Source organism: Emydura macquarii, unplaced genomic scaffold (genome assembly GCF_026122565.2).
Source record: "Emydura macquarii macquarii isolate MOO-44397 ecotype Brisbane River unplaced genomic scaffold, CSIRO-AGI_Emac_v2 contig_2481, whole genome shotgun sequence".
NCBI lineage: Eukaryota > Metazoa > Chordata > Testudines > Chelidae > Emydura > Emydura macquarii.
In genome coordinates, this window is record NW_027132618.1 from 1,421,078 (window position 1) to 1,444,159 (window position 23,082).

At 37.2% G+C, this 23,082-nt stretch overlaps 1 protein-coding gene across 1 annotated transcript in view; it reads left to right on the forward strand.

Annotated features, from left to right (window-relative positions):
* LRRC7 (leucine rich repeat containing 7) overlaps positions 1 to 23,082 on the forward strand; it is a 298,856-nt gene that overhangs the window by 180,594 nt on the left and 95,180 nt on the right. The window contains exons 8-11 of the mRNA XM_067563316.1: positions 2,669 to 2,732; positions 7,728 to 7,802; positions 12,929 to 13,073; positions 18,105 to 18,177. Coding sequence (XP_067419417.1) covers positions 2,669 to 2,732; positions 7,728 to 7,802; positions 12,929 to 13,073; positions 18,105 to 18,177 — 357 coding nt within the window. The remainder of the gene's footprint in view (positions 1 to 2,668; positions 2,733 to 7,727; positions 7,803 to 12,928; positions 13,074 to 18,104; positions 18,178 to 23,082) is intronic.

Consider the following 23,082-nt stretch of genomic DNA (forward strand, 5'->3'; position numbering starts at 1 on the left):
CTTTTCTGTTTTTTGTCCTTTGAATTGAATATCCATACAAATAGAGCATAGATTATTCTGCTATCCTCACTGGAGCATCTTGTAAACTCCATTTACATATTCTTTTGAAGTATCTTGGGCCATATTCATTGCTGATGTTATTCAAATGGCTTAAATATGCTTGGGTTGACTCTGTCCTCTCTAATACAATCCAGGGTGAAATCCTGGCCCCATTGAATAGGTCTACACTTCAGGGAAGTGCTATTCCCAGCATGCGTAGACCAGACTCACGTTAGCTCCACTCAAGCTAGCGCATTAAAACAGCAGTGTGAACGTTGTGACACTGGCAGCAGCTTGGGGATTTATCATCCTTCTTACTCATCTTTGGACCTTTTCTATCCTTTTCTATCCTCTTCCTCTGTAGAATGATGCTCTAAATTCCACACAGTAGCCTGAATGTGGCCTAACTTTGTTATGCTGTTTCTTGTTCTGCTTTTTGTAACTCTCAGGTCCTTATTTTGTGAAATTCAGATTGTTTAATTTAAATATACATTTTTGTGATGTTTCTAATCTGTATCTAGGCCGGGAAATGTAATGTTGCACATAACAGAAATTTAAAGGATGGATTTAGGAGTAGGTTTTGGGTTTTTTTTGTAGGGAGGGAGGGAGGCAGAGGAATTACAGTTTACTTACACAGTTCAAATCAAGTGAACTCAAATCTAGAATTTCACTGTCGGTGAGATTCTTTCTTTCATAATTGGCAACTTCATTGACAGAGGTACAAGGTGGTCAAGTGAGTTTTTCATCGTTGCATAGTGACTCATCACAATGTAAATCCAGGTTCCTTCTGATAGACAGCCCTTTATCATACTCACTGTGGTTGATGAAGTATTAGGAGGCATAAAATGGTTGATCTGCAGACCTCATATTCCTGATTTTTCATTGTATTTCTTGGTGTTCCAAGGAAAGGTGAGCTACTTTGGTGGACTTTACTGTTCATGTCTACACAGTGCTGCAGTAGGGGCAGTGTGGAGCTTCACCACCATAAAGGGTGTTCAGGGGAAAAAGTCTGCTATCAGGGGGTACAGCAAGTTTCCCCACACAGAAGTCTGTGATCTCTACATCTTTTTTCGGTGTCTTGTACCCCAGCGACTGCACAGAGGAAGCACTATCTGCCCTACATTGTAATTGTGCCCTATAGTGGAGCAGAAGCTCAAGGAAGGAGGAGCTCATTACGCTTTGCCACTTCCTCAGTGCACCCACGGAATAGCATAGACAATCCAGTCCAATCTGCTAATTTTTTAGTACTTTCCTCCATTTCACTGATGTACCAGCTGTCTGATGATCCCTGAAAAAAAACATCCCTCAGACCTCCTAGTGTGGAAAAATAGTGAGAGACAGAAAAAGAATAAACTGTTATAATATGATTAAAGAATATTAAATTCTTGCCATATCTCATCTAATGAAGAACATCTCTCTTTCTGTGTACAATTATGATGTTGCTTCCACAATACTTTGACATGAGACAAAGACAAATTTGGCCTTGAATATTATTTCATTATTAGAATGGGTCTTTATCTAGGGACTGGCAAATCACCAATACATTTAAAATACTATACATTTTAGGGATTTAAGCTGTTTTGTCTCCTTTTGTTTTGGTTAGTCTCTTGGACTGTTGAGAATTGTTGCTTATTATGTTAATGGCAAAAATTATAAAATGGCAAACTACATTAAATGTCTAGTAGGCTCAGGTTTCACTCCTTAAATGTCACTACTAGATATCTTGGTACATTGCATCATTGCTTAATTAAAAATTTGCATTCTAGAGTTTATCTTAAGTATTTACATTGATTTTAGTTAAGATAATAGATCAGAAAAAATACACTGAAAAAAGTATTATGGAATGGTTTAGTTATGGCAGGAATGAAAGTTTAGTTTCAGACCACCAATAAAATGTAAACATAAAATAACAGAATAATCAAATAATGTTATTACGGTATCCCTTTTCTTTTCTCACTCAATTTCCTCCTATTGTTTGTTGCACTTATGCAGGGTTAGAATTGCCCATGAGCAGAGGACTAATCTCAGGCCTATCCATTACTTCAGGCCAGCATAAGTCCTCAAAATAGGGTTTAAATTGGAATTAATTGTTACATAAACTTATGCTGGTCCTCTGCACAGAGATGAATTTCAATTTTATTGTGTCATGTCTGAAATTAGACTGTAAACTCTTTTGGGGGAAAGACCATATCTTTGTACTTTTTCTGTAAAGCACCTAATTCATTTTGGGGAGGTTGTATAAATAAAAATTCTTCATTAGAATTGTGAAAATATATATAACTTTATATTTTTTAAACTGTTATACTGTATTGTTTGGGTCAAATTCATTCTTGGAGTGACTCAGTTTACATCAGTAAAATTATATGAGCATTTAATTCGGTCCTTTATGACTATCTTTGTATTAGAAGTAACAGATGGTAAAAATTTTTGCTTCAGGAACTGAAGCTGATATGCCTTAAATGTGAAACAAATTGTATAGACTCTGCTCTGTTATATCAGTGTAAATCTGATGCAACTCCATTGAAGCCCATAGTCTTATTTGAGGCCTACTCTGGTAGAACAGAGCAGAATTTGACCCAACATTTCAAGGTAAAATTTTCACCTTAGATATTTTCCTTGTCTGTTACAGGTCAATGCACAAACTGACACAGCTGGAGAGGCTTGACCTAGGCAATAATGAGTTCTCTGAGCTGGTAAGGAAAAATGTATTGGTAGAATGTTTCTCTGTGTGTTAGAGCTATCATACATGGAGAATTTAATTTTTAACTCGAGATGTTATGGCTATTTATTAGTAAAATAATGAATTTGCCATGGTTTAGGGGATTGGTAATGGAATTACAGGACCTTTCATTTCCAGCAAGCTGTTTGAAATCAGGCCAGTGTTGGAAGTGAATGAATATTATTAACAACCAATAGATATGGGTGGCTTACCAGTATACAAAATGAATAGGTGATCTCATCATAGTTATCTTCAAAGCTATCACCACATTTGGCACAGAGTGGCATACTTACTAGTAGAGCCAATTTTTTCAAAAGCACTTATTGATTTAGGAGACTAAGTCCCATTTACTTTCACTGAGGCCTGGTCAACACTGCTGCTGGCAATCGACAGGAGATATGCAAGCTACATACTGTAGCTTGCGTATCTTCTGTTGACTTACTTATGTTGCTGAACCACGGCATCCTCATTGCGCTCCGTTGATGGGAGACACCCTTTGGTCGATGCAGCCTTACTCCTTTCAGGGAGATGGATTAATTGCATCAACAAGAGAGCACTTCTGGGATCAATTGAGCAGGTCTTCACAGCCTGCTCAGTCAATCCCACTGCATGGATCTCCACAGAGTCAGTAGTGTAGACATACCCTGAGGCTCCTAAGTGCCTAAGTCATTTTTGCAAATGGGACTTAGATGCCTAAATCACTTTGGTGATCTTGAAAATTGTACTCAGTCTCAGTAAAGAAGTAAAGGACTGATTTAACATCATCCATCAGTGTGTTTCTGTTAAGTCAGGGATAAAGCACTTTTGTGGGGCAATGTGAGGAAATTTAAACTTTTCTTCTTCTATTGTGCTTATTCTGTGGATAAATAGATGGTTTCACCTATAGGAGCTATTAATTCAGCACATTTATCAGGCACTTACGTCCCTTCTTTCTATCAGTCTGTCTTAAGTATGTACCATCACACTAACATCTAAATTACAACTTTGTATAATATAATGTACGTCTATCCTTATGGTATATGTAAAGCAGTTAGCACAAAGGTGACACTATATAAATAGCATTAATATTTAACAGTAAGCCATGTCAGCTTGGTCATCAGCAATGAGTTTCTAAATAACATTAAATTCAGTCAATTAAAACAATAAATTCTGAATGAGCTGATGAATAACAAATTATTCAGCATTTTATGTTTGGTGATATAAAGAAAATACAAGAGAGGTTAAGGCCACTTTATACCACTGCTGCCTTATTCTCTGTCAGACTTTCAACTGTCAGAGATCTCTATCATGCTCTATGCCTTTGTAAGACAACATGTGAGTACCAAAATTTTGGGCCAGTTTCATCCATAATGTATGGAGTTATGCATACATATGAGTCTATCTGTGAGATAGCACAGAACTCCAGGAATGTTCCAACGTTAACCTGTAAGCTTTTTATTTGAAAAGTAAGATTTAATGTTCTTCAAAAGCAATTTGGAATTGTCAGTGATTAGGATAGGTTGGCTCTTTCCAGAAAGTCCAAAGAGACACGTAAAAAAACTTCTTTATTTGGATAATGTGCTTCAAAATAGATGCCAGCATTATTGTATGAAAGAGATTTACTTTATCTTTTATAAGTATTTCAGAAATAAGAAATGGGTCTATTGGATAGGATGGAAGTGGCATAAATTTCTGGATGAGTGAAAAATTTATGCACTGACAGTAATATAATGGGTAAAGTGAACTCAGGACCTATATCTGAAGTTCTCATGGTATATGAAAAATCCATTAGGTTGCAACAGTATAATAGAACAGAATTTGACCCATTTCCTCCAATATAAATAATTTCTGAGGAACTGTATGTGAAGTAAAGATTCTCATTAATCATAAACTCAGGTAAATCCTTATTAGAGAAATCTAGTTATATGTCTGTATATTTAGTTGTATGCATATATTGTTGGCAGTGCACACCATCCATTTCTGACTGGCATGTGTAATTTGCTAGAATTAATTCTGAAGTGTTAGTGACATTAAAGTTCATTACTATGGAAAGAGTGCAGTTTTGCATAATTGAATAAATCACAGAGCAGCAGGTTTTAAATGGAGAAATTTCTACTAAATATAATACCTTCATAATCACAGAGATGAAAAAAAAAGGTCAACATATAAACAGTTACAGTAAGTTGGAATTTTTTAAAATGTATGGGCAGTCAGTTTTAAAGTAATAATACTTGTACAAAAGGGGACAGGAGGGAAGAAGTTGCAGGGCTTGTGATTGTTGTAATCATCCAACATTTCTCATGGAAATGGGAGTCTCTTCCTTGGAAAATATTTCATGCTAGCTCCACTCCATGTCACCACTGTCAAAGATTACTCTTTATGGTTGACTTGTCTGCCTCTCGAATATCCAGCGATCATTAAGGTTCCTCTCTCTGGACCTGATCCAAGCCCTAGTGAAGACAATGGAAAGACAATGTTTCATTTTGTTTCATTTCATTAACTCTAATAGTTTTGGATCAGGCCCCATATGTTTGATTAGGATGGCGTTTGCTGTAGTTTTATGAAATGAAACAAGCAAACAAAATATTTAAAGTAAACTCCATTTCAACACATTTGAACCATCCACTAGTATGATAGAAAAGATTAAAGGTTCCCTATGAAGCACCATGCTCAAAATTATCTTCTTTCTTGATTATTGTAAACATCTTGATTATTGGTATACAATATTGTATAGGAGAGGATAGTTAGTTTTCTTTCTCTTTGAGATAAAGCAAGACTGAATAACTGCCCAAACCTTCCGATCCATTTTCAGATAAAACTCATCTTTTCAAATATCATGAATGTCTCTCTAGCAAAAAAATGGTTTGTACAACTTCTTCTCTTTTACAGTTCCAGAGATGAAAAAAATATGGATTCAAACCTTTGAAACAGTTTTTACAGCACAAAACAAATTAATAGTAATTTATAGTTTAAAATATATACGTGGAAAACATTTGTAAAAACCAATCTGTTAGAGGAAAATTCACTCTCCGCATCCCGCCAAAGATCTACATTCAACAAATAAACTGCATGCTATTAGAGCTGAGCAAAATTCAGAATTTCCATCACATGGAAATTCCAACATTTTGACATTTGTTTTTTTTCCAAAATAGGAACAAAAAGTTGTAATTTTAAACCTTTTCACTAATTGGAAATTCAAAAAAAATTGGAACTTTGATTGAAACAAAACATTTCTACATTCCCAAAATCAAAAAGCATTTTCCTAGTATATTGCTTTATGAGAGTTGTAGTTCAGGAATCTGATGCCCTGATGCCATTCTTTCTTATAGGCCAGGCTCCTGGCTAGACTAAATTTTCCATGATGGGCCCAAAGTCTTGTGCCTCCTATAATGCACCATGCAGCTTGATCAGAGGGAAATCATTTCATTATAGAAAATGGTCTTCCAGGAAGCCTAGGTGACTGAGGGTGGCTGACCCTTGTAAATGAAGTAGATCCAGCTCCACTGGTTTGGTTGGTTGATTGGTTTGTTTGCATTTTCTTTGTATACATATAGAAAACATTTTCCCAATGCTTTCCCAGAGCATATGCTCCCAAGTGGGCCTGTTTAAGGGGCAGGACAGCACCTGGGGCTATAAATGGTTAGAGGGAGTTCCAGCAAAGGGCTGGCTGTGAGAAGGAACTGGCTGAGGGAGGGTGAGCCAGAGACAGGCAGGAAGCTGCAGGAAACAGGAGTGCCAGAGTCCCCTGAGTGGAGAAGCATTGAAAGCCTGAGATGCAAAGGGTAAGCTGAGGAATGGTTTTTGGTTGTTTGCTTAAGTATGGACAGTAAAAACCTGCCTAAAAGAAGACTGCAGGTGTGGTAGTAAGTCCTTGGAAACTGGGGAGGAGCCCTGCCATTGTGACACTGGCTAATAGGAGAGAATGGGGCCCTGAATGACAACTTCCATAAGGCAATGCATTGATAGGGCAATGCAATGAAACATTTCAAGTCAGTTTAATGAAACAAAATATTCTGATTTCATGTTGAACTGACTCAAAACAAAATATTTCCTTTTGATTTTTTCTAATGGAAAACTTCTGCAAAAAGCAAAAATGTACTGCTGCATGTACAAAAATCAATACTACAAAAAGACAGATTTCCTATTTTAACAGTCCAGTTTTAACTGTAATAAAACAATTAAGGCAATGAAGTTAATGTCCGTTTCACAAATGAAATGTTGCCGAAATTTACATAATGAAAGTAACTGAAGCCTGATAATAAAGCTGATTCTTGATTTTTTTTTCGCAACAGTAATTTGACTAAAAAGCTGAAGCATGCCTGAAACATGCTACTAGGAGAGAGGGTCTTGCTATCACTAAAGTCTTCTAGTGTTAAAAAACATGGACCCTTAAAATCATTGCCTTAAAGCTTCTCTACCTCTGCTTTACATTGAGGCTTTAGTTTTGGGTAGCTTGGTTAGTGTGTACATGCTATTTTGAACTACTGAGAATGAGGATTTGGGACATATAGGTAATTCAGAAGTCCACTAGGTCCTCCAAGTAGCTCAGCAAAGTGTACACTTATGCTGCTGCCCCTCACTGTTAAAACTGTAAATTATGCCAAAGGCAGAATTTAATCTATGCTCTAAACTAAAACCTAGTCTTTCAAGTCAACACCTCTCTCTTGAAGCTCCACAGTCCTGACTGCTATTCTCTGTTTCATTTAGAAATCACGTTTTTGACACCTGATAATATACTAATTGCATCAAGGACTTCTAAGGCCTTTGCATCCATTTCTACTAGAGAGTTTACTGAGATTTCATATATCATTAGATAAATAGCAATAACGTATGAAAATTAAAGAGCTGTACTGCTTAATTGATTTTTATTTCTGAAAACCTGATGTAGATGATTAGTATATTCATAAAGAAGGAAAGGGACAGGAAAACCATTTGAAAAAAAAAACAGAATTAATGAGCGTGTCGATTACACAATTTATTTTTTCCCTAGCCTGAGGTTCTGGAACAAATACAAAACCTAAGGGAATTATGGATGGACAATAATTCACTTCAGATGCTGCCTGGGGTATGGACATTTATATTATGTAATTATCTTCTTGCAAGATATAATAAGTATTGGATGTGTGGATGTGTGGGTGTGTTTACACAGATAAATTATTTTCATTTAATAATAGAAGGAGGTCTCAGTCTTTATAATGTGCTTTGAAATAAAACAAGAGATTTTAAAATGTTGCATTATTGCACAGTAATATTGAAATGGGAAAATATTGCTCCATTTTATCAATGTATAGTTGAATCTTGTTTTAATATAATGGGGAAAATTCCACTTTATTTCGGTTTTTGGCCATATGTTTATAAATTGTCATTTTCTTAAACTATATGTGTTTTTCAATGCTAGAGAAGTTATTGTGTTATGCTGTCAGATGGAAAGGAAATGGATGTTGTTACATCTGGGCTTGATTAGAATGAAAATAATTTCTCTGACAGATGGGCCACGGAAGCTTGGCGAGCATCCTGGGTTGCATTACCCCAGAGGCTGTTTGTCAGGGTGAAAATCCCCTCTTTTTAGTCACTACTGGAATATCTCAGTGGGCCTTCCATGCTGCCACTTCTGAAGAACAAAAACTCTTATTTCACTTAGCCCAATTGACATATTTAGTGGTCAGACACTTGTGAATGATCTCATAGGAAACTATTAAGTATGCTAAGAGAGTCCTTCATACATTCTAATGTAAGAGAAGCTTCTTCTATGGCTTATAATATGCACACTCTGAGGCCTGAATTTCCTTATGATTGACTCTGTGCCTTGTTGTAGCACAAAGACACTTTATATAGTGTAACATCTAGAGAACCAGATCCTGCATGTTCATTTCTTATTCAGATAATATGCCCATTAAGCCAAATTCTCACTGCCAAAACATCCTCCTGGCACTAATTTATCCAGTGCCTGCAGATACCGCAATCTCTTCTCAAACAGCATCTTTCAGGTGCAATCAAATGGTCTTTATATGACCACCAACGCCTCCCCAAGAGTTAAGTCTTAAAATCAACCTCTCTACCCCAGTTGGGCCATGGTGAATGCAGTTCCAGTGAGAGGAGTGAAATTTCATTCCACATTGTCTTTCATCCAGGGATATTGAATGGTATGTGCAGGGAAGAAAATCTTAGCAGGTAGCTCTAAAATGGAGCTGAAAGCAGGAATGGAAACAGGGACTTTCAGAATGGTTCCTTCACTGTACCTGAGGCCAGTCCATCTCCCTCAAACTGCAAAGCTCTGAGAGAGAAACGTACCTGAAGGCTGTAGAAACTTTACCCTCTGCCCCACTTCTTTACTAGGCCCAATCATCCTAGGAACAGCTGGCCAGTTGCAAAGCTGAATTCTTGTCAGTAAGAGTTTCCTGCTTCCTTTATCCGGCTATGATGTGGCTTAATTAGGCCACAGCTTTATTCTTAAAATGTCTGGGAGTACCCGTCAGATAAACATGTACAGTGAAGGTAATTCCATAATCATTTCAGTATATACCAAGGTGGCTTCCATCAGTCCTCCCCCTTACCCATCTTGGTTCCCAGCCAACCCACTGCTGGGACCTCACTATCCCACCCCCTGAATGATGGTTAAAGGAGGGGGGATTTAGCTCCTTGCCATACCAGCATAGGAGCTCCAAGTCCCTCCTGTTTCTGCTCCTTTAAAGAATACCTCTTTAAATCCCTTACCAATCCATTTTATTTGATCACTGTCTCCCTTCTCTACAGAATATGTGCACAGCCCCATGTTTACATAATGAGTTGTAACATCATAGCCTAACTCCTGTTTCATATTTGCCCCAACTAAGCCCCCCTGAATCTGCTATGTGGAGGGCAAAAAAAATTCTGGCAATGATGGGAAAAATTCCTTCCCAGCCCTGTGAGAAACGAGTGACTAATGCAATGCCCACAGCAGATCCTGACAAAATCTGGTATTTCACCTCTTCAATGGTAGGGAGGGCAGGTGCTGCTCCACTTGGTCCAGGTAAAAGAGGGCTTTTCCTGCACTAGCATGGACATGGACCTCTCTCTTCTGATCACCTGGGTGGATGGGTCAGTGTCCCCACCCTGACCTGATCTGCAGCTTTCTGTGGGCTCTTAAAGGGGCACATGCTTTTTCCAACAAGCCAGACAACCGCCACGACTGCTTAATGTGCTGTAATGTCATTTGTGCAAAGAGGACTCTCCTAGGAAGTTAATTAACCTTACTCTTAGACTAGGTTTTAAGTCTGAATTGGCGGCTCTGAGATCAAATGTAATATACATTTGTATATATTTTTAGAATCATTCAATAGAAATCTGCAGGTTTATCTTAAGATAATTTATGTCCAAACTCACTGAGGTATTCTTCGAGTTTTACCATATAATTCATTTCACTTATTTAGGAATGTGAGAATTGCCATACCAGATTAAACCAATAGCTACGTAGTCCTTATTTTGTTTCTGACAGTGGTCAGTACAGGATGTTTCAGAGTAAGATGTAAAATCTCTATTAATGGACAATTATCCAATAAGATGCAGTGATGATTCAGAGCTCTCTGCACCTTTTCCTTGGTCTCTCCAAGTGCTCCTCCCTCAGTAATCAGGATTTAACCTGTGCCTGGGAGGAATCCTGCAGGTTTCCCACTCTTACACCAGGGCCAGGACTATGGTACCCTGCGTGCCATCTGGGATTCCTCAGCAGGTCTAATTGATTCTGGTGCCTGCAAGTCTTCCCTTTGGGAACCGTGACCCATGGTGAATACAGTGACCCAAAACAGATATTTGAATACAACCTATTGTTTAATCTCAACAGGAAGAACAAAGCATGACAAGAGAAAAGGGATTTTTTAACACAATAAAAGTTCTAGATCCATATCTGTCTTAATTTTAGGCTTAGGTAGGCATAATTAATCACAGACACCTCTACCCCTGTGGACTGGGCTTCCGATTGCTCCCCAGCAGTTTCTGCCTCACTCTTCGCCTGTTCTTCAAGGGCTGCCCCTTTATATACCCCATTTTTCATTTTTTCCAACCTGGATTCCCCCTCCCGTAACTCAGCATGGTCCGAGGTAAAACTTAAAAAATTAATGACGCTACATTCTCCTTTCTTTTTATGTGGATCTCCATTACTGGAGGTTTGCTGTTACAACCGTGGTAGCCATTCTGTATAATCCTCTGCTAATCTTTGTGGACGAGCAATCCTTATGATCCATCCAGGATACCACATTGTCCATCCAAGATCCTCTTTTTCTCCCTTATGTTCTTCTTATATCAACTGTACCTTCCCAACGCCCATAAAAATGCGTTGCCCACTGAACCTCTTAAAATGTGCCCTGAACTCAAATCTTTCTTTTCATATGGTCTCTGACGAGCGTTTGCTGAGTTCCTATTATCTCCAGTACTTTTTTATTGGTTTCTTGGTCTATCCATGATTTTTTTTTCAGAATTTTTCTCTAATACCATAATTCGAAGGATTGTAATTTCTTTTTTATCAGTTTGAATGTCCATGTTTCACATCTGTAGTTTAACATTGATCAAATGTAAATTCTCCTTAAAATACCAAAAAATCTGAAGCTATTATCCCGTTTCCTGCATTACCTAGAAGTAATTTCTGCTTCAATTAACAACTTGTAATCATAAAGCAAATACAGAAACAAAAAAAACAGATGGGACGTATATCATTCATAAAATATTACAGGCAGCTCCCATATCTTTCACGGATGTCCATGAGGGAACCAAGGCAGTGGCTGTTTTGGCTTATGTATTTAAGCATGAGGATTGATAGCCCACATTTAATTTTGCAGTAAGAACAAAGTAACTACTTAGATTATAGCAGCACTTGAAAGAAAAATAATTGCATGGTAACTCATGTTAATGTAACTGTGCTGCATTATCTCACAATAACTGTGCGATTATCCTGTCGCTACTGTAGGTCCACCTCTGCCTATTTTTTTTCAGTATGCTTATTCTACCTGCAAGTTTAATATATATAAACTTAGGAAAAATCACAAGCACCGCTTATGTTAATTTTTCCAGGTGAACTTCTATGTCAAGAACAATGTGCCAAGGATACTATAGCAGACCAAAAATCAGTTCCTTTCTAAATGTTACACCTAATTTGTCAGATGTGATTTGTAATGGCTACATCTTCATATCATTATAGTTATCATTTTTACTAGAATTGCAGCTTTCTAGAAAGTACTAACTACCTAACTTCAGTTTAGGCTACTAACTCTTAAATGTTAAGCAGATTTTGAGAGAGATCCCAAAAAGCTACCAAATTCCTTAGGGTAAGCAAATTGATCATTGATGGCATTGCTGCATCTGAAACACTATATTTGAGCAGTAAATTATTGGTTTTAAGATACAGCCAGATTTTAAATCAGCATCCGTAATTTTATAAAATATAGAACATATGAGGCTTGACCCTGGAAAGACTTACTCACAAACCTACTCTCACTGAGTTCAAGGATATCTGACATTGGCATAGTTATGTCTCTCTTGGGTGTAAAAAATCCACACCTCTGGGAGACGTAACTGCCTGTCTAAGCACAAGTGTAGACAGTTCTAGATGTAGCTTCCACCTTGGAGTGATGGGAGAACCCCTGCCATTGCTGTAATAAGTGTCTATGCTGAAGCACTACAGTGGTGCAGCTGCAGTGTTAAGTGTACCCATATCCTCATATAAGTATAGACTGATTGTGTGAGTAAGAGCTCCTAGGATAGGTCCCTAATTGAAGATGTAATGACCTTTTGTGATTTGGTTTTTCAAAAAAAAAAAAAAAAAAAAATTTTTTTTGCAGAACTGAGTGGGGTAGTAGGTACTTCTAAATAACAAAAAAAGAAGAAGCAGTAATTTATTTTCCGGTTGCCTAGAATTATAACAAATTTTAAAGGATTTTTAATACTGATGACCATCCTTTTATTAGGCTTTCTGTAATCACATAATTTCCAGAAATAATATTAACTGTTTCCAACTTTCTCAGACTTCAACACTTCATTATCTGAACATGGAGGCCCTTAAATTAGATGTATTTTATCGATGCAACAGCAATAGGGGAAAAAATAAATGTTGAGATAGCGAAAGTTAAGCCTGTGCTACTACTGTACATTTATGTTAAGTATTAGAGATTCCTATGGAATGCATATCTGCTCAGCTAACCCTGTTTATACCATGTCATTAAGTCTATAGGGAAGTTAAAGCAGCTGGTGTACCTGGATCTGGCAAAAAACAGGATAGAAACTGTTGACTTGGACATATCAGGATGTGAAGCACTAGAAGATCTCCTATTGTCATCCAATATGTTACAGCAACTGCCTGACTCTCTAGGTGAGAAGAGTACATGCTAATTAATAAGCTTTTACATTTGTGGGTGTTTGTTTATATCTCTGCAGTAGAGATGGCCCTGAGTACCAAGCTAGAATCTGGACATGAATATAAATTATCTCCAAATTCAAAAGTTGTTTAGATTTGGTGATCTGGTTCAAGTTGCAAAGATTGTATTTAGATGCAGATCCTGATCCTAACTTCCCCCATGTTTGGGGAAGCTGAGATCTGGTGTTCTAGTTTTGGATCATCTCTACTTCACAGTAAAGAAAGATGTTATCGGTCAAGTTGATCTGATGTAAATTTGGTAAGGTGTATGACATCCCTTGCTCTAAAATCTAAGGGACAAGTCTTGCTTTATTACATTTTATTTTCTGTTTTTGACTATTTGGGTTTATGTATAATTTCAAATTGAATTATTAATTTTGTCAAATATGCATATTCTGTAAACCGGTTATCAAGTATTTTCTACTATTTAAAAAAAATTCTAAACTGTTCAGTCTAAAAGATTTGTATTATTTTTATCAGAATATGCCATATACTTAGTGTAATTGATAATGCTAGGCCATATTACTAGACATGGTATGTAAATGATAGATGACATTCAAGACGAGTCCTTTTTATATGTGTGTGTTCATTTTTTATGTATTATAAAATTTAGATGTGTGAAATATAATTTAATTGTAAGTGCCAAAAGCAAGTATTGGCCCTGTGACTCTTCCGTGCCTAGGGTAGCCACCTGAAAATGCCAAGGCTGCAAAAGAAGAACAGACTCCCAGCAGGTGACAGTGAAGTCAGAAAGAGACCAGATATTTAGCCCCCTTTAAACTCTACTAGGTCCAGAAAGAGACCAGATATTTAAAACTCTACTTTTTACCCAAAAGGTTTCTCCTGACCCCAAAGGGTCAGCCACAGTACCAGATCAATATAAGTTTGGATCTTACCCAAAATACAATGCTGCCAGCCAATCCTTTAGTAACTAAAACTAAAGGTCTATTATAAAAAGAAAGAAACAGACTATAAGATAAATGTTAAAGGATTAAAGCAATCAGATACATACAAATGATTTGAAAGTCCATATATATATCAGGTTTCTAGAAGAATTGTGGAGTTTGCAGGCTTGTATAGTCCCTCTAATATACATCCAGTACCTGGATGGGTCTCAGTCCTTTGTTTCACAGCTTCAGTTCAGTTGTAGATGAGATGATCCAGAGGTAGGTAAAAACTGAAAGACAAAATGGATCCCGGGCAGCTGCCTTTTATGTCCTTTGGTCTATGCCATGCTGCTTGTGGAATTTTACAGGAATCAAAATGGAGTCCAGAGTCACATGAGTAAGTCCTGGTGACTCATCAGGTAGACCCCTGGCTTCTTTCCCTGTCCCCTTGTACCTGTGGATGTCTTAATGGGCCATTAAGCAGGCTATTGTTCTGCAGCCATCCTGTCAGGGGTGTGACCCAGACACAGACCAGTTTGAAATACAGATATATCAAACATATCCATAACTTCCATTACACACATAACACATGAATATAAACATTATCATCTTACTTAGCACATGATAGCCTTTCTAACAGTACCTGGCATGGCATATCTCACATGAATTACTATGATTTTGACATATTGGTGTTAAATAACATAATAAAGCCGCCCCCCCCCCAATCCAGCCAGCATGACAGGCCCCTGTTTAGCAAAGCATTTAAGCATATGCTTAACTTTCTGTCTGTGGATAATCCCATTTAAATCAATGGGACTACTCACATGCTTAAAGTTAACCACATGCTTAAGAGTTTAGCTGAATCAGGGCCATTATCAGTTAAATATATGGAAATATTTTATCATCTTTATTAAAAATGAAATTTATATAGAACAAAATCATTTTGATTTTTATTAGATTTCCATAATTTTTTATGGCTTGCCCTGATTCAGCAAAATACTTAAGCACATACCTAATTTGACTTCATTGGGACAGTGCTTCCAAATAGGCAAATGCTTAAGTACCTTGCTAATTTGGTGCTTAAATCCATAGTTAATCATCTGAGACACTTTTGTTAGCTCTGGGTTATTTACTTTGAACATAAGATTACAAATGTATAATTTAAAAGCCCTTGATACGGAAATTAAAATAAAATGTTAGAAACAAATCCTGATCTGTTTGCTAAATCCAAAGTAGTCATGGAAGTCATTAACATTTCTCCAGTTCCAGCGAGGGTAGCGGGGAGGCAGCAAACCATTTTTCTGGCACCTCATTGTGGCAGATGTCCAGTGCAAGTACTTGGTATGGAAGAAATATGGTTATCGAATAAAATGGATTGGACAAGGATTTGAAGGAAAGCATTCCTTAGGCAGCTAAGTAAGGGGGGATTTGGCCTCCCACATCTGCATCAGCAGGGTGCAGACTCCCTCCTCCTTCCACTGTACAATTTGTTGCTGGGTACTCCCAGATAATATACATGAATAAAGTTGTGGCCTAATTAAACCCATCCATGGTCTCCTGTCTTTCTTCCAGTGTGAACAGACAATGCAGGAGTGTTTCTGTAGCATATTCATGAGTACATGTTCAGTTCAATTTCAGATTACTCCAGCAATTGTGCTTCTACCACTTACCTTGGGACTATTTCGCAGTCTAATAGATCTTGCTGTTAGGAAAGTATTTCCTAATATACAGCCTAAATATTCCTTTAAGCAGCAACATTCCCATTACTCTTGATTATACTCCTTGGACTTTCTCTCCTTAGTGTTTATGTCCTTCATATACTTGTAGATGTTATGGAGGTTGTTTGACCAAGCTGTATAAATGTAGGGTTTTTTTTAATCATTCTTCAATTTCTAAAATTTTCTGGTACCAAGCCATGGTTTCAAAATAATCAGAAGTGAGTACAGGAATATTTTAGTCTTATTCTCCTTGCACTAAGCTGAAAGGGTCTATAGTGATGCCTAGTACATTTCCTACTTTATTTTTTATTTCGTATATTCTTGTCTAACATATTTTTGTCTCCATGGACCCTATCCTGGCCCTTCAGTGGAATGTTTACCTGTATGACGACTGTCAGATCAAGCCTTCTATTACCAAGTTAGGTTGTAAATTCACTCAGTATAATTTATTTTCATTTTAAATGCATGTCCTGATTTACTTCTATCAACTCATGACGTGCATTTGAAATTGCTGCTGCCTTCAATAGTGATTCAGATATACACAACAATGTTCATCATAAAGACTCTGACTTCAATGCAAAAGGAGTAAAGGATTACACCTTTATATGTGTTTGCTTTATCATATCTTTTTATAAGAAGAACTATTTTATCAGTTTCCAGTTTTCACTTTCATAGATTCAGTTAGTTTTAATTGAAATTTTTTGTTTTCATTTCAAACAAGAGGTGGTTTAAATTTTTTTAATGAAAGTTTTCCGTTGGAAAACGCCATTGTTTCTAGATCAAGATATTTCTTGGGAAAGGTAATTTCATCAAAATCTTCAATGCAAAGGTTTTGAAATGTATTCCATTTTGATTTTCTCATTTCATTTCAATTTTTATTTCATTTCATTCTGATTTTTTTGTTTAGTTTTGTTTCAACTTATATGAAAACATTGTATATAATATATTTGTATATTTAACACTGTATGTTATAATACTTCAAAATTATTGAAATGAAATGTTTCAATAAAGTCACGTCAGTGTTTCCAGATCTAATTCTGTTCCACAAAAATTTCAAAATTTTGATTTTCTGTCCAATTTGAGATTGTGACAGGGTATATCAGGCATTCATTGCCCCCTGCCTAGGACCGTGCTACCTTGGTACATCCTGCCACAGGAACCATTCATTTAAGAAAAGAAGGACAGAGAGTTTTGGCCCTCAAGGGTTGCCTGAACAAGCCACCCTGTCAACTGTTGGCAAACCAGTGAGACTTGGTTCTCCAGCAGACAGAAGGGCTGGGAGCAAGCAGCAGTCAATCAGAGCCCAGCGTCCAAATAAAAAGGGCTTGCTGCTTCTATCAAAAAGAAGTTACTGGATGAAGCCAAGAAGGGAGGAAGGCTTTTCCCTCTACCAAAACCCAAGAAGCCAGGCTGGGTCAGGATCTACTGCTGACTACCCTTTGTGTTTAGATAACTGAGGGACTTTTGATTTTCTTTTTGGGAGTGTAAGTCACAGGTTGGCTAACATGAGTTAGGCATTAGTCAGATTACTGAAAACGAGGTGAACTCTCTTCATGGTCCCACTGGCTTAATTGATACAGATGAAAACAGATTCCAAAATGTCAGAATTTCCGATGAGAGAAATTCCATTTTTCCACAGCTTTATTTCAAACACCTTACTGCACTATTTTAACTAAAAACTCTTGTTTTTTGTCGGTCTATTACTCTTTTCTCTTAATTCATGCTGTTATTACCATCAGAATACAGGGGTTTCACATTCCCCATCTGTGAATGTAGGCCCCAGTTCTGCATACATTTGTGCGTGTGCTTAACTTTAAACATGTGATAACCCTATTCATGCTCAAAGTGAAGCATGGGCACATATGCATTCAGGATTGGAGGTATAGTGTATATGTTGCAGTACCTACTCGGTACAATATGTAGTTAGAACAGACTGCCAGGCCCTCAGGGACTGATCAGCTCCTAACAAAGTCATTAGAAAGACAAGAGTTAGATTATAACCTTAGCACATATGAAAGAAAATAGTGTACATTTTCTGTAAACTAGCACCGATTCTCCATAAGGCACTGATTCAGGAATGTACTTAAGCATGTGCTTTAGTCACCCCATTCAGGATAATATTTTAGCACATGTTTAATTTTCAGCATGTATTTTATTTCCATTAACTTTAATGCAGTCTTACTTTAATGGGACAGAAGTATTTACTTAGTGCTGTGCTGAATCAGGGTCTAAATGAATTTAGTATTAAACACTCTTGTTTCTTTCCTTAAATAACCAGGTTACAGAAATATATGAAAAATCATTACAAGAAATATTTTATTTTTCTGTTATTCCTCTCTATCACATATCTGTCATTTAAAATACCTTTCTCTGTTTTGTAGGATTGTTGAAAAGGCTTACAACGCTAAAAGTAGATGACAATCAGCTTACAGTACTGCCCAATGCACTTGGAAAGTAAGTAGAAGTTTATATATTTCCGCATCTCTAATATTAGGAGCTACCTATTTTGCTTTACCATATACATTGTTTTGACAAAGGTAAGATGACTTACTGAAATATGAACTAATTTAAGAATATGGGCTAACTCTCATTGTATGGCTATGAGTATAAATCGGGAGCAACTCCACTGAAGTCAATGGAGTTACACTGGTAAACATAAGAAGAAAATCACATGTCATCATATGTTATGTTTTTCATACACAAACCAGAAAAATAATTTCAGTCTGAATTATTTGTAGTTCAGATCAATAGAGCAACGAAACTGGAAAGAACAATAGTAGAGTCTTCTGTCAAGAAGTTCCAGTGTGTCTCTTCAGTGACAGCCTCCATTCTCCAATTCTGAGAACAAAATGGCTGCCAAACTTTACATGTATGAAGATTGCTTAGAATTTTTAAAGGAGTAGAACATAGAGCATAAAACAAAAGGAATGACGGTTTCATAAGTACACATAGCACAAGGTGGATAATATTGTGTATAATCACATAATAGTGTCCTGCAATAACACCTTAACTCTGTAGTTGTATGAGAAGTTATTTGGTTCTTGATGCAATATAGCAGGAGTGGCCAAACTTACTGATCCTCCCTTTCCTCTGGGCAGAATCCTCTAGCCCCACCACCCTGCTGCAGGATAGACACTCGGAGCTCCCCGCCCCAGTCTAGTAGGCAGAGAATGGCAGTGGGACAGGGGGTTCCATGAGCCACACTTTAACTGTAAAAGAGTCACATATGGCTCACAGCCACAGTTTGGCTACCCCTGCAATATAGTCTGTCAGTTGTATTGCGGTTTGTAGCACTTTTTTGATTTAGTCTTGAGTTTATTATGGAGTTAAAGCTCAAATTCACTGCAAAATTCAAGACAGATGCAAACCTCTCTCTAAAAGGGTGTGAAAAGATTTACATACTTTTCCAAGAGGCTGCTATTATACATACTCTTTTTTGATAGAAAACTGATATAGAGTTGACACTTGTGTTAGAAGCCTTTTTACTGTTGAAATGTGGATCAAATGAATGCTTGTAAGAATTTTCAGAATATACTATATTGTCTATACTATGTTGTCTAATAGAACTTAATATAGCATCTGCATGCAGTAGGATTTTTAAAAAACATTTTATAAAAAAGTTTGTTCAAGCAATATAGTTTTTTGGGATATGAGAATTGTTTGTCTTGTCTAAGAGAGACTGACAATGTGCTCTACCTGTATAATTTGAAAAATTAACATAAAACAGTCAGCATTTTGCTAAATCATATTCCTTTTCAAATTATTGGGGTTTTTTTTAGCATTTTCCCAATATTAAACATGTGTTTAATAAGCAGGAGTGCAAACAAATAGATACCTAAATTATGGAGTTTACTCAGATGCTTGCTTAGGTGGAGATTTTATTCTATTTTTATCTGTGTTTTTTTATAGGTATTTATGGTAAGTACAGTGATTGTATACTCCATCACGTGAGATGTCATATTTAAATATTTTTATGTCATGACATTTTAATTTATATAAAGGTGCCCAGAGCTTGGCCTGGGCACTTAAAAACTATAAATCCATAGTTTATGGATGTTCTTGCTGATAAAACATAGATTCTTTCTCCACTGTGTAACTGAATAAAGTTAGGAGAACCTCTGAACAAATAGCAAAATATTGCCAGTGGATCCCACTTGTAAGCTACAGGAAACTTACTCTACAGCTTGGTATGGTGGACAGAGCATTCCCTCACTCCTTACTCTTGCTAAAGCCTCTTCAACAAACCCTGCTTTTACTCCAGGCAGCTTTCTTAGGTCTGCTCTGTCCTGAAGACTTCATTGTAAAACTCTCTTGAATAGCTCATTATACTTCTCCAAAAATACATAGATTTAATTGTACTCTGACTCAATACCAAATAGATTAAAGTCTCTAGAACTGCTTTAGTCACTACCCTGTATAACTAACTTTAACAAGTACCTACTCCTGCCTGTATTGGTTTTTTGCATGATCTTTCAGTAATAATTTAATTAACTGTTGGTATGACATTAAAAAAATTCTAAATTTTGCAGCATTATATCAATAAACAATGAAAGCTGATTTTTGGTTTGACATAACTTCTCTGATGGAAGGTCATTGGATTTATCTAATGCACATTGGTGTATAGCAACAGAAGGTTTCATGAATCCTGTGAGACAAAGTCTATATAGCAGTAAATATTGAAAGCTAGGTAGAGCTGGAGATGCTAGAGATTATACTGGAAACTATCCAGATGGTTTATGCACTAGTTGGCACTTAGCATTGGTGGCTTTTTGCAGTGTGCTTTTTAAAAAAAGAATCTTGTCATTAAGATATTATCTCAGTGATTGAATTGTGCATCATTGAAAGGAATCCTCTGGTTCTATGCCAACTTTCTGTTAAATATTGTTTCTCAAGAAGCCTTACTTAAATCGCAAAAGAGAGATACTGGAGCTCTAAGAGGTGGATTTGCAGAACATTGAAGTAATCAGCTAATACTGTTACATCGTTTTTCAATGATTGTTTGTGCTTGTTATATTTAGGGGCCTGGCAGCACTAGAGGTCAAGTAATTTTCTTCCATAGAATGAGGACTGTACCTATTGCTTCAATTTGAGCTTCTTCACTCATTGCTTTAGACAGTTTCCTGCTAGGTCTTTCCCAAAAAGTGGGAGCCATGATACCCACCGGAACATATTATTGCAATATCAAAATCAGCAATGAGGAGGTGGGAACTGGCTCTCTCCGGGGCCTGATGTTATAATGACATACTGAGCAGTCTGTTACCTGTTTGATTCTTGCCTTAATAGGACTGCCAACAAGGATGGCAATTGGTACTAAAAATGTGGTGGTGCTGGTTAGTCACGACTAGCCTACACACAAAGGCATATTTAGGGTTCAACCCTGTAAGATGCTGAGCACTGTGGCCCCAATCCGACAAAGCATTTAAGCACGTGTTTAACTTTAAGAACTCTGAATAGTCCCAATGGTTTCCCATTGCTTAAGTGCTTTGCTGGATTGAGCCCATAGAGAGAAAAACTCTTATCTCTAGAGATGTGCATCATTCATGACCTGGAAATAGTTATACACATGCTAGCTGAAAATGGCATAAAGAGAGCAGAAATCTAATTAACTTGTCAGATGGGAAGGACAGTGTCACAGCATGGCAGCTCTCCTTTATGGAGAGTTGGAGGGAGACAGAGAGATGAGGCTAGATTGGGTCTGTAATCTTGTTTCACTACTCCTTCCCAGGTTGGCCCTGTCAGTCAGAGCTGCCTCGCCTTGTTTTCTGAGTATGGTTCCTTTTCTCCACCCAGGATTCAATATATATCTTCAATAGTGACCTGGGGTTGGAACTTTCTAGCATGGAACTAAGTGTTGCCATGCTAAAGAAGCAGTTGGGTAGCTCCTTTCCAATTTCAGGAACCACTGTTAGTTTTTTAGCAGGCCTCAGTATAATATGGTGTAGATACCTGAGCAAAGGAACATTTTTGTGTTGATAGCACATACACTACACTGTAGAATGCAAACTATTGTAAAAAAGTATTCTGATCTAACTTGTGTAACGAATATCGTTTCAGTGGCTTCCAGAATGCATGTCATATAGTTCCTGGGCAATTACTACAACAAATGCTATACGTGAAACAGCTACATTAGAAATATCCTGCTGTTCTTAACACAAAAATGAAACAAATTGGTGATTGCTTATTGACAAAGTTATCGTTTTATTATACAATGAGACCCAAACTGCACTTCTGTCATATCCAAAAGTCCCACTGGCTTTAGGGAGCGTTTTTGGGGTGCGAAAAATGTAGGTTCAGGCCTGAAACCAACCTTCCTTAATACAAATTACACGTCAGTGTGAGGTAATTTTTTTAAATATCCTAGTGATATTCGGTACCAAACCATCACCATTCTCCCATTATTGTTTCGTGCTTTAAAAAATATACAATTTAAAAAAAATTATATGTGAAGTCAAGCAAATACTTGAGGAATGATGCATCTGTCAGAAATACTGGAAAGCATTAATGTCCCTTCATTTATCCCATCTATAGCTATCCTTCTAGTGCAATGGTTCTCAACCTTTCCAGATTATTGTACCCCTTTCAGAAGTCTGATTTGTTTTGTGTACTCCAAGTTTCACCTCACTTAAAAACTATTTGCTTTCAAAATCAGACATAAAAATACAAAAGTGTCAGAGCACACTGTTACTAAAAAATTGCTTACTTTTTCATTTTTATCTTATAATTATAAAATAAATTGATTGGAATATAAATATTGTACTTACATTTCAGTGTATAACATATAGAGCAATATAAACAAGTCATTGTCTTTGAAATTTTAGTTTGTACTGACTTCACTAGTGTTTTTTTTTTTGTAGTAGTCTATTATAAAACTAGGCAAATATCTAATGTACCCCCTGGAAGATCTTTGTGTACCCCCAGGGATATGCGTACCCCTGGTTGAGAAACACTGTTCTAGTGGATCTATACAGGCAAAGTAAAGTAGGAAAAACTCCAGCAAGTGAAAGAGGAGGAAAAGTAATAACTAAAGCCTGGTGAGAGACGGCTTCTTTAAGTTCTTCTTCGAGTGCTTGCTCATGTGCAGTCCCAAAGTAGGTGTGTATGTGCCACGTGCTCCGGTGCCGGATAACTTTTTCCATCAGTAGTACCAGTAGGAGCTGACTCTAGCGCCCCCGGCAGTGGCACGCATATGTACCCACATATAGGCGCTGTCAGCTCCCCCTCCCTCTCAGTTCCTTCTTGCCGCCAGTGATGGTCCTGGAACATCTCTTGCCTTTGCAAGTTCCCTCAGTAAACCTTGGTTTGGGATGCTTCTGGAGTTGGCGGGACCCTGCCACTGCAGTCGGATCTCCTGTCTCAAGA